Source organism: Halichoeres trimaculatus, unplaced genomic scaffold, assembly GCF_033239565.1.
Source record: "Halichoeres trimaculatus isolate MK-OKI-2021-1 unplaced genomic scaffold, fHalTri1.1 fHalTri1_scaffold_11, whole genome shotgun sequence".
Taxonomy (NCBI): Eukaryota; Metazoa; Chordata; class Actinopteri; order Labriformes; family Labridae; genus Halichoeres; species Halichoeres trimaculatus.
In genome coordinates, this window is record NW_027437189.1 from 19,255,175 (window position 1) to 19,268,663 (window position 13,489).

Sequence of the window (13,489 nt, forward strand, 5' to 3'; positions counted from 1 at the left end):
TGGTTTATCTGACAGAGATTATGGCAAGAAAAAATTCTGCTGGTGCCCATGAGGATCACTAGTGGTGTTGATTCTGTATATCCCTAGTTTGTGACTAAAACAACACGTGGAGGGAGGGAGGGAAATACAGCCTATGGGCGGTTTATAATGATTACCCAGGAGTCCATGGTGTCAAATTAGATGGAAACAGAACTTTTTTTCCTTTTTTTGTTCACCAAAAGACAAGAATCATGTTCATGCGCTGACAGGAACACATGAGAGGTAATTCGTTTCAGAGAGCAGTGGTGCTGCTGGCTTACACAAAAGGGGTGTTGTGGGAGGTGTAGGCATGCACCCGAGACTCTCCAAATCCCCACACCTTTGACTGGAGCTTTTTAGTTGGCGTAAGGACCTCGAGGAGCATCGTTTCTCGAGCCTGTTTCAGATACTGACAGCTCAGCACGCGTTCTTTATCCTCCCTGTAAAAGTGCAGTTTCCTCTCACATCATTTTGCCAGGTGCAGGTTGGATTTATGACACCGAGCTGCGAAGAACTGTGAACGGACATCCTCTGATCCGTTATCCGACACCGGGGCCATAACATGAGGATGGACTTTACAAGGAGATCTAAACTGAAGTCCATGGATTTTCAGTCGCTGGTTGAGGGAGATTAATTTCGTCACGCGCGTCGCATCCTTGTCGGGCTATGATTTTCTTTGGGAATGTCTGACATGGAAAGGACACTATCCATCTTCGCGAGAGTCATGGTTTTGGAAATAGTTGCAGTGATTCTCTTACAGGGTATGCTTGATGCAAGCTGCTCCCAAATTTTATGCATTGAAACTTATTAATATTGCATGCATTTAGGCAGTTTATGTAATGAAAGAAAATACTACTAACATGTTTCTTGTGCAATACCAAGGTGTGTTGACATCCGAGATCACCCACGGACGGCTACCAGACTCCGACAGGGTGTTTGGCTCCACAGAACAAGTGGGCTCACATCTGGCTGAGGCAACTGGAGCCAAGCTCAGATCCAAGCGCTGCACTTGTTACTCCTATAAGGATAAAGAGTGCGTCTACTACTGCCACCTGGATATCATCTGGATTAACACCCCTGAGTAAGGCATACTTGAAAAAGAAAGAAAGAAAGAAAAAAAAAAACTATTTGTTAATCTCTAAAATTTTAATAATCCTTCAAGACGTGCTACTGTTGCGCAAACATATCCCGAGAAGCTTTTCTGCTCATGACTCGACAAGTAATTGAGGTTGAGAAAACAATGGACAGGGTAGTTTTTTGGCTATTTTATGCAACTTAAACGGTGTGTGCACTATGACAATACATGATTTAAAAAAAGTCCCGCCCGATGCGCGGCCCCGAGGCGTCAAGCGCTAGACACAGTCATGGTTCAAGTGAGGGCAAGTCTTTTTTTTGCAATGTTCTGTTCTCTTCCTTAGTGGCCCAATAATCTGCATAATGGTGTTCATATCCATATGGATGTGCATGTTCATGTCAAAAATGACTGTAATGAGGAACTGATATCATTTTTTAAAATGATTTTTAAACATTTATTATAAAGTCTATTTCAGTCACAGTGCTTTCTGCCCCATCATAAAAATACTTTTACATCATATATATCCTTCATGCAAACTCTCAGCCACTATGAGAGGTATGAGAGATACCCTGCTTTTAATCATTTGTGTGGAGGTTGTGAATATGAATGGACAGCGATTAGAGAGAACCTGTCGTGCAAAGAATGTGGGGGCATGCACAGAATAGGCTGCTCCTCAATTTCCTTAATGGTGGATTAGTCTTAATTTAAGTGCTCCTGTTATTATCCACTTAAAATTGATTTGTTCTAGTGGAGGTTTCTGGTTATGAGACTTGCGCCACAACCATCACTCTGGTCTTGTGGTGTAAACTGGATTCATTCTGGGAGCTTTCAGTCCATTTTATGACTGAACACAAACTTTTCCATTAAAATAAACCACAAATGACTCACAGCTGATATTTAGTAACTTTCTCAACCTGTGAGTTCATAAAGAGCCATATCAATACAAAAGTAATATCATGATGTCTATAGTCCAAACTGTGTCCTTTATTGTATGAAGAAATTCACCTTTAATCCTCCATAAGCAAACATTTGGACATGTGGTAAGAAAGAACTAACTCTTAGCAGAACCAGGCTGGTGGTCTATAACCATCTGCTGTGGCTGAGTGAGCTCGGGAAGTGGAAAGAGGCAGAGGCAGCAGCCAGACTGGGAAAAATCAGCAACCTATGGAAAACAGTGGGGTCGTATACAGCAGGGTCAAGGCAATGTTGAAAAAAATCTGGCTTATATAACAATATGTGCAACCAGGGGCATTAAGGAGCTTTAGGACTCCATATGTTACAGGGTGGATCATAGTGCTGTACTATAGTACCCAAGACTTCCCTCCCCTTGCACAGTTTAATACTAGAGCGTATAAGGGCCAGGGACAAGAAAAAATGAGAATTGGAAGGCTCTTTTTTTTTCATAATGCAAGTTCAAAATAACAAGTCAGAATCTAACGTTGATCTGTAGCTAGAAAAATGTTACTTATTCTTTGATTGAAAAAAAGTTGTTCTACAGTACAGGCATCTCTCCTCAACATCAAGTGGACCAAGTCAAAGTTTCACCACATAAGTAAAGTGTATTACAGTGTTCATCACTGGTATCAACAGGTCGCAAGCTTGAATGGCATTCATTAGTTTTAATTCTAGTAGCAACGTGGCAGGAAGAGAAGACGTGAAGAAGATTTTTCAATGACATTTAATCATAATATTGTTTGAAACTTTTTCATTACTTTAAATTATTTTGAACAAGTGCCCTATAAAAAAAAAACAAAAAAAACAGAAAAAATAACAAGAAACAAAACAAAAAAAACATCATCCTCTTATTATTATTCTTCATCCCGAGTCCCAACTTTCTTCTTTGGTTAATAGTCTGACTAGATTAATAGTCTGAGAAGATGGAGCAGCAGTTAGCTGCAATATCCAAGAGTGAATTTAGCTGCACATTCACAATGTGGCTGTAGCCCAGAGGTTTTTGGCTGTCTCTTAACTTGGTGATTGCTGATTCAATCCCAGCTCCTACTGTCCACGTGCTTAGGTATCCTCTGACATGATCGCGCACCTGGTTGAAGAGCAGGTGGTATGTGGATGTATATGAATGGGATTGGCTGATCATTCCCTGGTATAGTGTAAAATCAAAGTGTAAAAACACTTTGCTTACATGGTGGTTATCCAGTAAAAAGGTGACAATGCAGGAACTATGTCCATTTGTACAGTTTACCCTGCAGACTGCTTTAGTTAATTTTTGTGTTATTATTATAACAGTTGAGGAGACAGGAAATGTGGGAAGAGGTGGGTAAGCTGAATCCTGTATTTGTGTCAGCCCTACCTTTCTAATCTGTTCTAGCACCTCTTTAATGTAGATATCTGTAAGAAGATATCACTTAATGAGAGCTTCTCTAGTTTTTGTCATTCCCTCTCTGAGTCACAATGCTTTCAACCTGAATTCCTCTCTTTGGCATTAAATAAGTTTTCTGTATCATTGCACGTTTCACTGCATGCCTTCACAGATTAATCTCCCAGTAACCCCTCAGTGAAGTTAACTAGATTTCCATTTCCTCCCCTCCTCTTTGACTAAGGATGTCTTTGTTTAATTTATACCCTATTTGTGTAACCAGTGAGACGTTCAGCAACTCTGAGATCTTTAAATGCCACAGCCTGAAGAATTGCTGCTACCGCAACGTCTTTCACCATTCCAGCAATAATAAAAGCACAAACTCGTCACATCATGTGTTGCAGACATGTGCACTAACTTACCTAACCAGGGAGAAATGAGCGGATCAAGTGTTAACATGAACATTGATCAGAGTTGCAAACAGCATGAACCCTCAAAATGGGAATACAGTTTCTCTCAAATTGTCTATATGAGGTGTTTTAAATCTGATAAGGCAGTTGTTTTAGTTATTAGTGATCCATGTAAACATAGCTAATAGGTACCAGGACCACAGGGGGATTGAACTCTGCACCTTTAACTCGCTGCACTGACTGTTTGCCTTAGCACAGCTATTGCTTTCTGGAACAACAGTGGATGATACGACTCATACTGCAGAACGACTCTGATTCTAAAATCCCCTCCTGTGCCCCACCAGTTTTGCTTTTCAATTCACAGTCTGTAAATGGACTCAGGTGAAGGCGATCTAGTTGACTGGTCATATGACCCCCTAACCCAGTAATGTTGGGATCACCTGAAGCCTGAGGCCAGTTCTGGCCAGAGTGCAGCCATCTGCTCCCTTGAGTTATGTTTTCGTTGCCTGTGATGACCACCCATGACAAGTTAACATTACTGGCTGTCTAACTTAAACACAGAAGTAGCCATTTTTTGACAATACAAAGTGTTTGAACTTGTGGCCTAGCATACCACAGATGTGTAGCGATACCTCAAAATATATATCTTCCAACACCTCCTTGTTTTGTTGTATCTGTTTTGCCACCTCTCATAACCACATATTAAACTCCTTGGCAAGACAGTAGGAAAGCATTCTTTCTCTCTCTGTCTTCTTGTTCCAAGAAAGCTTTGGGCTGTTTCAGATAAACAGAACACTTTAGCAAGTTGAGACAAACTGACATAGTTTAAAGACTGACTGCTTAATTTATTTGTAAGACAACATTAATATGGAGTGTGATTTCAAATAGGTAAATGTGCATTTTAGCAGAAGTTTCAGTCCCAAGTGAGATGTCGGTTTTTTAGGTTTTGTATCATAAGTGACCAGTGCAGGAAGTATGCTAAAATTCACAGCCCTGGTCCAATAAGTACTCAATAAAGGTGAGCAAAACTGTGGTCAAACAAGTGTGTCCAAGGGTTAATGTTGTCCAAACAGGATTTTGAACTCTCCCCTACCCTTTAATCGTCCGAAGCTGCTGCTATGTATCTCCACTTGCGTCAAAATCTACAGACTCCCTTGTCTCTCCTGAAGACAGTAATCTTACTAATAGCAGCTACTTGAGACTGGGGCAGGTATGAGGTTGAAAGATGTTTTAGCCCTTCAGTCAAAGAAGAGACAGGCTGCAGAATAAAGAAAACACAGTAGAAGAGGGAGGCCGCATGTCAGCAACACTTCATCAGAGGTAGTCAGAAACAGATGATGGCAAAGAAGAGACAATGGAGGGAGGCTAGGCTGTGCGGTGCCAACCTAACACTCATAAGCAAAGACACACAGTGGTGTCCAAATGGCAGGTTTAAACAATAAAGTGTTCTGTGATGGATAGTTTGATTTTGTAATTGAAATTTGTGGAATTCTGTTTGAAGTTCATGATTCGGTTTTTATGACCTTCTTTGGCCATGAACTGCCCCCTGAAGACACATGAACAGTGATCTTTCAAAGGGATTTTCATAAGCAGTATCTCATCTGACATTCATACCCTTTTTATTCAAGCTGCTTTATAATGTGATCCATCAGTTTTCATAATGTTATGAAACAGTAACTCATGCCCATATTTGTGTTTTTGATATCTTACATTTGCTCACTGTCCCTATAAGTTATATTAACTGTACCCTCTATTGTTGCTAACACTATGACTTATTTCTGTTTGTTTACTTTTCAGGCGCACAGTGCCTTATGGGATATCAAGCTACAGGGGACCACAGAGAATCAGACGTGATGCTGATATACAGTCACCTAAAAGTGAGGCGGTCCAGCGTTGTGTGTGCACTGTGCCAGACTCTGATTCTGAGTGTAACAACTTTTGTCTGTCAAGGTCAGTCTGATACTCATTTTTTTTTTTTTTGTTTTACATTACACCAAAAGTAATAACGTTAATTAATGATTACATCCATCATTGGTAGGGATGGCTACCTTTCACATTTGAAACAATACAGTACTGATGCCCGGTACCTGGAAACCGGAATCAGATTCCAATGGTACCAATTTTCTGTACCTGTGTGTGTGGTTATGTGGTAATAAGTATTAAATTATTTATTCTTCAATATAAAACCCTGAAATGCTGTGTTCATGTCCAGCATGGAAAATTGCCAACTGTTCCATTCCCTCACAGTCACAAGGATGCTTTAGGTGCCTAAAAATGGTACCTTTTGATTTTAAGTGAATTGGTACCTACAATAAATAGGATATCCTATCAGCTTCCATGAAATCTTGAAATGTATGGACTCAGTATTTGGCTGCAACATTTTCAGATTTATAATGTTGTCACTCTTGGTCTTAAAATCTGACGTGTGAAATTGGGTATGCATGGATTTTTGATAACAGAATCAGTCATCTTCACTCTTTATTCTGATGGTATCAAACTGATTGCATTACATAGATCAAATGCGCAGACACTGTATAGTGCTGTGGTCACACAATAACAAGTATGGATTTAATCAATTACAGATCATTCTTTGAAATATCTTGACAAACATATCTTTGAATTCAGATTTTTTTTTGCCTTGCAACACGTTGTTGCCTTAATGGAAGTCAAAGTGTTAACCAATGAAAGAGCTTTTCATACATTTTACACTTTCTATTTATACATCACAGAATATGTAACACTGAAGTTTGTTATACTGCATCCATTGTCGTGGAAACTCAATATTTTGAAAGTTGTTCCTATGTTAGAGCGGTCGGACTGGATATAAAAAGCATGGGAGAAATTTCTCTTTTTGTGTTATTCACTTCTCAAAGACAATAGATCAATCAGCCTCTGGTTTCGAAAGGTTGTATTAACCCAGTGGTGTCCAGACACATAACTTAAATTGTTGAACTATTCCCTGTTTTTTTTAATCCTTTTTATGTCAAGCCACAAGGTAGTGGAGTTTGTCAGTGAGATATCAGATTCATGGCAGAAGCTTTAGTAAATAAACACCCTAAAAATGTGTTTTCAAGAGCCCCAGGAGGAGTGCAGGAGTAATCACTGTTATTGTTACTTTAATCTTAATTTCTGAATTACCTATAGACCATAGATTGATGACAGTAAACTGTTGGTTTTCCTGTTGGACGTGTTGTCCTGTATTTGTCATTGCATGGATTAAACATTAAACAAAATTATGCTTCTTTTCAAATGAACATTTTCAACATGTGCCCAACAGTTAATATTTGTGCTGTCAGCACTTCTTACCCTTGCTACTGCTAGGTTACAGAATTTGTCTTGCCATACTTTCACCTCGGTAGAGATTTTTGACTCTTAGAGCCAATCCCAATTGACATTCTTACCCTTTACCCTTCCTCTTACCTCTTCGTCTACCCCTTCCCCTTGGCCTTCTGTTTTACGGGCCAAGGGGAAGGGGTCAAAAAAAACATGTCTTGGAAACAAGACGCCACTCAATCCCCACAATGCCATCACTGCTACACGCTCGCTGGCTGTTGCAGGCAGATCGACTGTTAAATCACTTCCAAACAAAACACATTTTTACAAACTGACTGATAAACTGATGTCACATTAGGGGGACAAACTCACAGCAAATGACACCACCACAATGCACTGCATCACATGAGTAACGAGACAGCTAAGCCATGAAAAGGAAACGTCGAGGTACTCTGAAGCTTTATTTTGTAGCTTCTGAACGCTGTAACCTTTCATAGCTTGTGTAGCTGATGCAGCTCCTGAATGCAGCTTATCTGTTCAATCACTCATGAAATAATAGCTCGTCCGCTGGGAACCCATGACCCCGGCCTGACAATCTACATTAGATAGATTGTTATAAATAGTGATTTCAAATTTAACCAAACAATTCAAAACATGGCTGATATTAGTTTTAAGTAGCAAAAGATTGGATATCTGATTTAAAAAAAAACGATATCATGGGAAATTTGTCATACCCCTGGGTTTCAAGTGAGGTCTCGGTTTGTCTTTGTTTCAAGGGCCGTCTAGCCTTCTCTTTGATCTTACAATTAATCTGGGATACCCTTTACTACACGTGCATACCCAAAACCAAGGGCCGAGGGGTAAGACAAAGGGCTCAGGGGTGGAACTGGGATTGGCCCTTAATGTGCTTTGAATTGCTCAGTTGGCTCTTTTTTCCTTTCTAAATCGTAGAATATTTTTAACAGCGAAAGAGAAAAAAATGGGCTGGCATTAGCATTTGATCTGGAGTTGATACTCTCATTTGATCAGGTCCAGGAAAGTGAGAGAATTTGTTCGTAGATTCTTTTCCACCACAGTTGTTGAAAAGAAAAACAAACGTTCAGCTCCTGTTTTCAATCTGATTAGTTGTTGAAAGAGAAGACTTTAGGGTGTACTAAAACTTTTACTATTTTCAACCAAGAGACACAGGACCACAGTAAAAGCAGATGTGAACTTGACTTTTCCTTTTCCTTTCAAATCCACACAAATTCAGTCTATTTTCATGTTTTTAGCACTGTGCTACTTAAACCATGACCACAGTAAAAGCAGATGTGAACTTGACTTTTTCTTTTACTGCGGTCATGGTTTAAGTAGCACAGTGCTAAAAACGCGAAAATAGACTGAATTTGTGTGGATTTGAAGATGAGCTGCTAGTCCCAGAAAAAAAAGCTGCCAGTGGAAACAGGCCCTAACACAGCTTATTAAATGTTTCATGTTTTTCTTACAGCCCCCTCCAGAAAGTGCACATCAAGAGTCTCCACAGAGTTCCTGGTCCTGGATGACAGACTGACTCTTCAACATCCTTTGCTGTGTTCATTGCGGGGAACGGATCCTTTCCTTTGCTAGTCCTTCACTTTCTGTTTGGCACCACTGCCTCCACAGGCACAGGGAGTTTGACACTGCCGACATTCCTCAGCATCATAACTCTTGGAGCAAGTTCCATCAGGCCGAGTGATTTCAAGAACTCCTCTGCAAATCAGATGAAGATCCCTGGAGGCCATCTGCTCTTTTTGTTCATCACAGAACGCAGCATGAGGATTACTTTCGCCATAAAAGCAGTAGCCATTGACTTTACTTCTGTCAAACTCAATCAAACAAAACCCTCATTCCCTACGGTTAACAGATGGTTGTGGACTACGTTTGACTCTCCCTTTTGAAACAATGAGATAAGCTTACTTTGCTCTGTGAGGGACAACAAAGACAATTTAAAAGTCTGAAATCGAGAAGCTCCTTCATGTCATGATGGATGTCATTTGTGGTATACTGACTTTTTAAACACCAAAACATGCCAATATTTGAGAGGAGAGCTTCTTACCACCAGTGCTAGTGAAGCACATTAACAGTCATTTGTTTATGAGACTTTTGGTCTAAAAAACATTCATAACCTGTTAGTTTGAATATTTTGCTCATTCCACTTCTTGAAGATGTGTTATTGTATTTGAGCTCTTTGTAATCCAACAAACACTCAAACTTGTTCTTTTACCTCACCCACTGGCTTAAATCTGCTTTGTGAGACTATATAAGACCTTTATAACAGATCACGCCAGTGTGTGTTGAGTGTGTACACACATGCTTGTACGACAACAGAAATTATTTTTATTGAGCTGAGGACAATGAAACTGATAAAAACATGGAGAATCTTCAGGCGCTGTTTTGCTCTTTTTATTTATGGGATATATTCACAATATGAAAAAAAAAAAACAATGCCACTGATTCTCTTTAAGTTACTCGCTTGACAGAGATACAGGTTTATAAATTACATCAAACTGGCTGGTTAAACGTGATTTAGCATAAAACTGCTACATAAGAATTGAACAGATTAAGATAGTCGTAAAATTCTATGAAACTATGCAACTGAAATTATAAGACAATGTGCTAAACACGTACAGGATTGTATAACTTTTCTCCAGGGGCCACTTGAGCAATCTCACTGACCAGAGTTTGTAATTCTTTAATTATTTGGTTTCCATTTCTCTGTCTCAGTATAAACCTTGTTAATAGTTCTTTTAACTGCTGCTTAATGATTTGTTTTACTTATTTATCATATAAAAATGTTAAAACCCTATATATTTTTCTCCAATTACAGAGGAAGTAAATGTGTCTCAATAAAATCTTAAGATCTTAAACTTTTATATGAGTACTCTTGTGTGTCGCTCAACTAAACTGTAACTAAATGATTTAGACTGTTGTAGAAAACAAAATGAAAACAAAGCTGGTTGGGGCTCTGCATGGTCACATGTTCTACCCCCACATTTGTAGTACAGTCATTTTCCACGAACATAAGCTCACAATGAGAACTGCTGGTATTGAAGAGGAGGGGAATATGCTCTTCCTTATTTTAAACTTGCATTTAGAAGAACAAATTTAGATGTTAATACCAAATGTTTGAACATTTTTACTGTGTGTGTATCTGTCTGTAAATGGCTTACAACTGCCTGTGCCAAAAACAAAACAAAACAAACAAACAAAAAAAAATTAACGTCTGCACAAGACTTGCTGAAATAATGAGATCATAGATAAGGGTCTCATAACTGGATTGCGACACATCAGAGAGGACAGGTCTCAAACACCTAAGTATTTCCATAGTTTTACCTTCAACTAGCCTCTGAAAGGCTAGCCAGTCAGAGTGAGGGGGGTTTGTGGCGCAGGGAGCCCTAAAACAAGGGTTTTCTAAAACATCAGTGTGAGTAAATTAGGACATTTTTCTAATAGTAAATTATATCAAGGCATATCTACAAAGGTACCGAAGGAGCAATATAAACTCTAAGAAAAGTTAAAGAAAAATACCCCCTCTTTAAGTTTTATAGTTGAGCCTGAATTCTGACTCTCATTTCTTTTTACCTTTTAAGATGAAATGTTCTAAAAATCAGTGGGGATATCTGCAATTTGAATGGAAAGCTTAATATTTCATTAAACAAGGGCTACTACTTTAACAGACAATCTAAGTATTAGCATAAGGTGTTGACCAATATGAACTGTGGAGCACAAATTGGATTTGTTATTTTTCTCAGAAAGAGAGTGATGACATGGTAGACATAGTAGCATTGGCTTTTGGATGAGTTTATCGAATATTCTTACAAAATTAAGCCGACCTGTAGTAAAGTACAATCAAGCCTGTTTGCTGTGTTTCATAGACAAAAACATATGATTTTTTTCCCCCATTTTCTCAGATGTCTTTCTCTCACTACTGATAAAAACACATGGTTCAGACATAGAGTGAGCCCCCCATGTGAGTCCTGTGTGAGCACCAAATTATAGCTTATCCTGAAATCTCAGCTGAAAGAAGAGTGAGACCAGCATGAGTTCATATTTTTCTCAGTTGAAAGGGTTAGTCTTATGAACATGTTCTTCAAATTGTGGAAATATGTAATGAAATATCTTGTGTTGATTTGAAACATCGCTTCCTTCTTGTGTAAAATGTTTGAACTGGTCATCTTGTTTTTGAGTCAGCATTTGAAATAGTAATATTTGATTATACAGTTCACAATGCATAACAGCATTAGAAGTTTCACCCTGAAAAAAACATCTTTGAAGAAATGACAAAAGTGGAGTTTTAAAACATTATTAACTGTGGTTTGAAAAATACAATAATGATAATTCAATGTGATGTTTTTAGGAGTGCTGCAGCTACGACTATTAATGGACATCAAGTGTAAACTCTTTTTCAAACTGCTTTGTTGTTAGAAATGTATTAATAACAACTGCCTTTGTTTGGTCAGAGGATCGTAAATCACTCAATTTTTACAATTCATCTGTGGCTTCCCAAAAACTTTGAGTCATAACCCAATGTGGTGGAAAGCACACAGTTAGTTCTTGGCTCAATTGCACTGTTGGTATGGCATGTGTTTGAAAGACAGAGAAGGGCAGAAAGAAAAGTGTAAACAGCCAAACAGCTATCAAAAACAACCAAAACAAAACAAAACAAACCAAAACAAACAAACAAAACAAACAAACAAACATCTTTCATTAAACTCTACTTTATGCATTTTGAGTCAGGACTTATAGATGCATGTTTTTACATCATATTTCAATGTTGTAATAAATTTATATAAGGATTAAACTGAATAAAGGTGTATGGAATTGGGAAATAAAATGTCAGGCCAAGTAATAGTCACTCTACTGTTTAACAGAGGAAGTATACAAGAGTATAAGATAGTTTATTTTTCCTCTTTTGTGAACAAAACATTTGTTGACAACCCATAGTCACCTTGGCCTTAAGTACAAAGAACTTTTAGAATAAAATATGAGTAAAATTCTTCTACAGGAATATCAGAACTACTCTGCTCTGCAGGCTTAAAATTTGTTTTTGGGAGGTGAACAGCTGGTTTGCGGTGGGTTTCACTAACTGTCAGGTGAGCATTTCATCAACAGCAGTATTTTAAACCTGAACTGCTCACAGCCATCTGAGGAGTGGCTGTAGAGTGGAGGAGTGAAGTAATGTATGGCTGTTATTGACATGTTGGTCAGTCCTCTGTAGAGTTTTGCATATACTGTATGTCCAGTGTCACACTATGGCAAATTTTCTGTTCTGCTCAATAATAAGAGAGGTTATAATTGTTTTTAACTTGTTTTCTTAAAAGGGTTCCTCAGCATCTTAAAGTATGACTGATACTAGTAGAAATCAAAGGTATGTGTGGTTGTGATGCTCCCCTGTTAACACAGTCACGTGTTTTGTGTACTGTTTCTAACAGTTTGGATTCTTTTTTTGAGAATTTCCTGTCAATTGTGAAAAACCTCTTTATAATCTATAATCACTGAGGACATCAAATTTTAAACCTTATAGGAGTCATTTAAAAAATGTAATTATTGTTTCTAGATAGGACAAGATGTGTATTAAAAAGTTCTCAAAAGAAGACTTTTTTCCTTGTTTTGTTCTTTTAAGCCAATGATACATAGATTATTTGTTTAAAGACTCTTACTGTTTCATATCACAGAGCTGCATGTCTGCAGTAAGAGCCCTCTCTCTTCTCTCAGAAAGACCATGAGAGCAGCTGGACCCCTTGAAGCTCTAATACAAGCTATCATCCTGGAATGTCCCACTAAGTCCACCTTCAATAAGCTTACCCCGGAGCCTCAGTATAAACCTTCTGCAGCGAGCACCAATAATATCACTCAGAAAAGAAGACCTGATTCCCACAGTACACCCTGGGAAACATTTCTGAGCAGACATCCTGACCACAGGATGGCAGGTCCAGGGCCCCCACCCCAGCTTACAGTTGGTTATTCAAGTTCTGGTTCATTAAATGAAATCACCTTTGTTATATACAGTCAAATATGGATAGCACAGTGGATGTAACCAAACATCATAGGTTTACATCTGCCAGATGATCATTCACAGAGATAATAACATCATGTTAATGTTTTGTGTGGTGTGCTTTCTTGGAAGATTTATTCGAAGCATGTTGCATTAATCCCAGTCTGAAGACATGATATAGGGCTTACAATGCATTTTACTCTTTATGAATAGCATATGCTACTTTTTTTTTTTTATAGGCGCACAGAGAAGATTTAAAGGTCCTTCATGTTTTCTTGCAAAAATAACCAGGACCTGAATGTTTTTTTATGGTGTGTGCATGAGAAGTTTTATCTTTTTATTTATTTCTCTCTCTCTTTTTTTTTTTTTTTTAGCATAACGCAGCA

General features: G+C 38.4%; 1 protein-coding gene across 1 annotated transcript; it reads left to right on the plus strand.

Annotated features, from left to right (window-relative positions):
* The first annotated feature begins 351 nt into the window (after positions 1-351).
* Positions 352-12,597, plus strand: edn3b (endothelin 3b). Its single transcript, XM_074681951.1, has 4 exons — positions 352-779; positions 901-1,099; positions 5,615-5,767; positions 8,577-12,597. Exons 1-4 carry the CDS (start codon positions 701-703, stop codon positions 8,629-8,631), a joined length of 486 nt encoding a protein of 161 aa, XP_074538052.1. The 5' UTR covers positions 352-700; the 3' UTR covers positions 8,632-12,597.
* Positions 12,598-13,489: the final 892 nt, after the last annotated feature.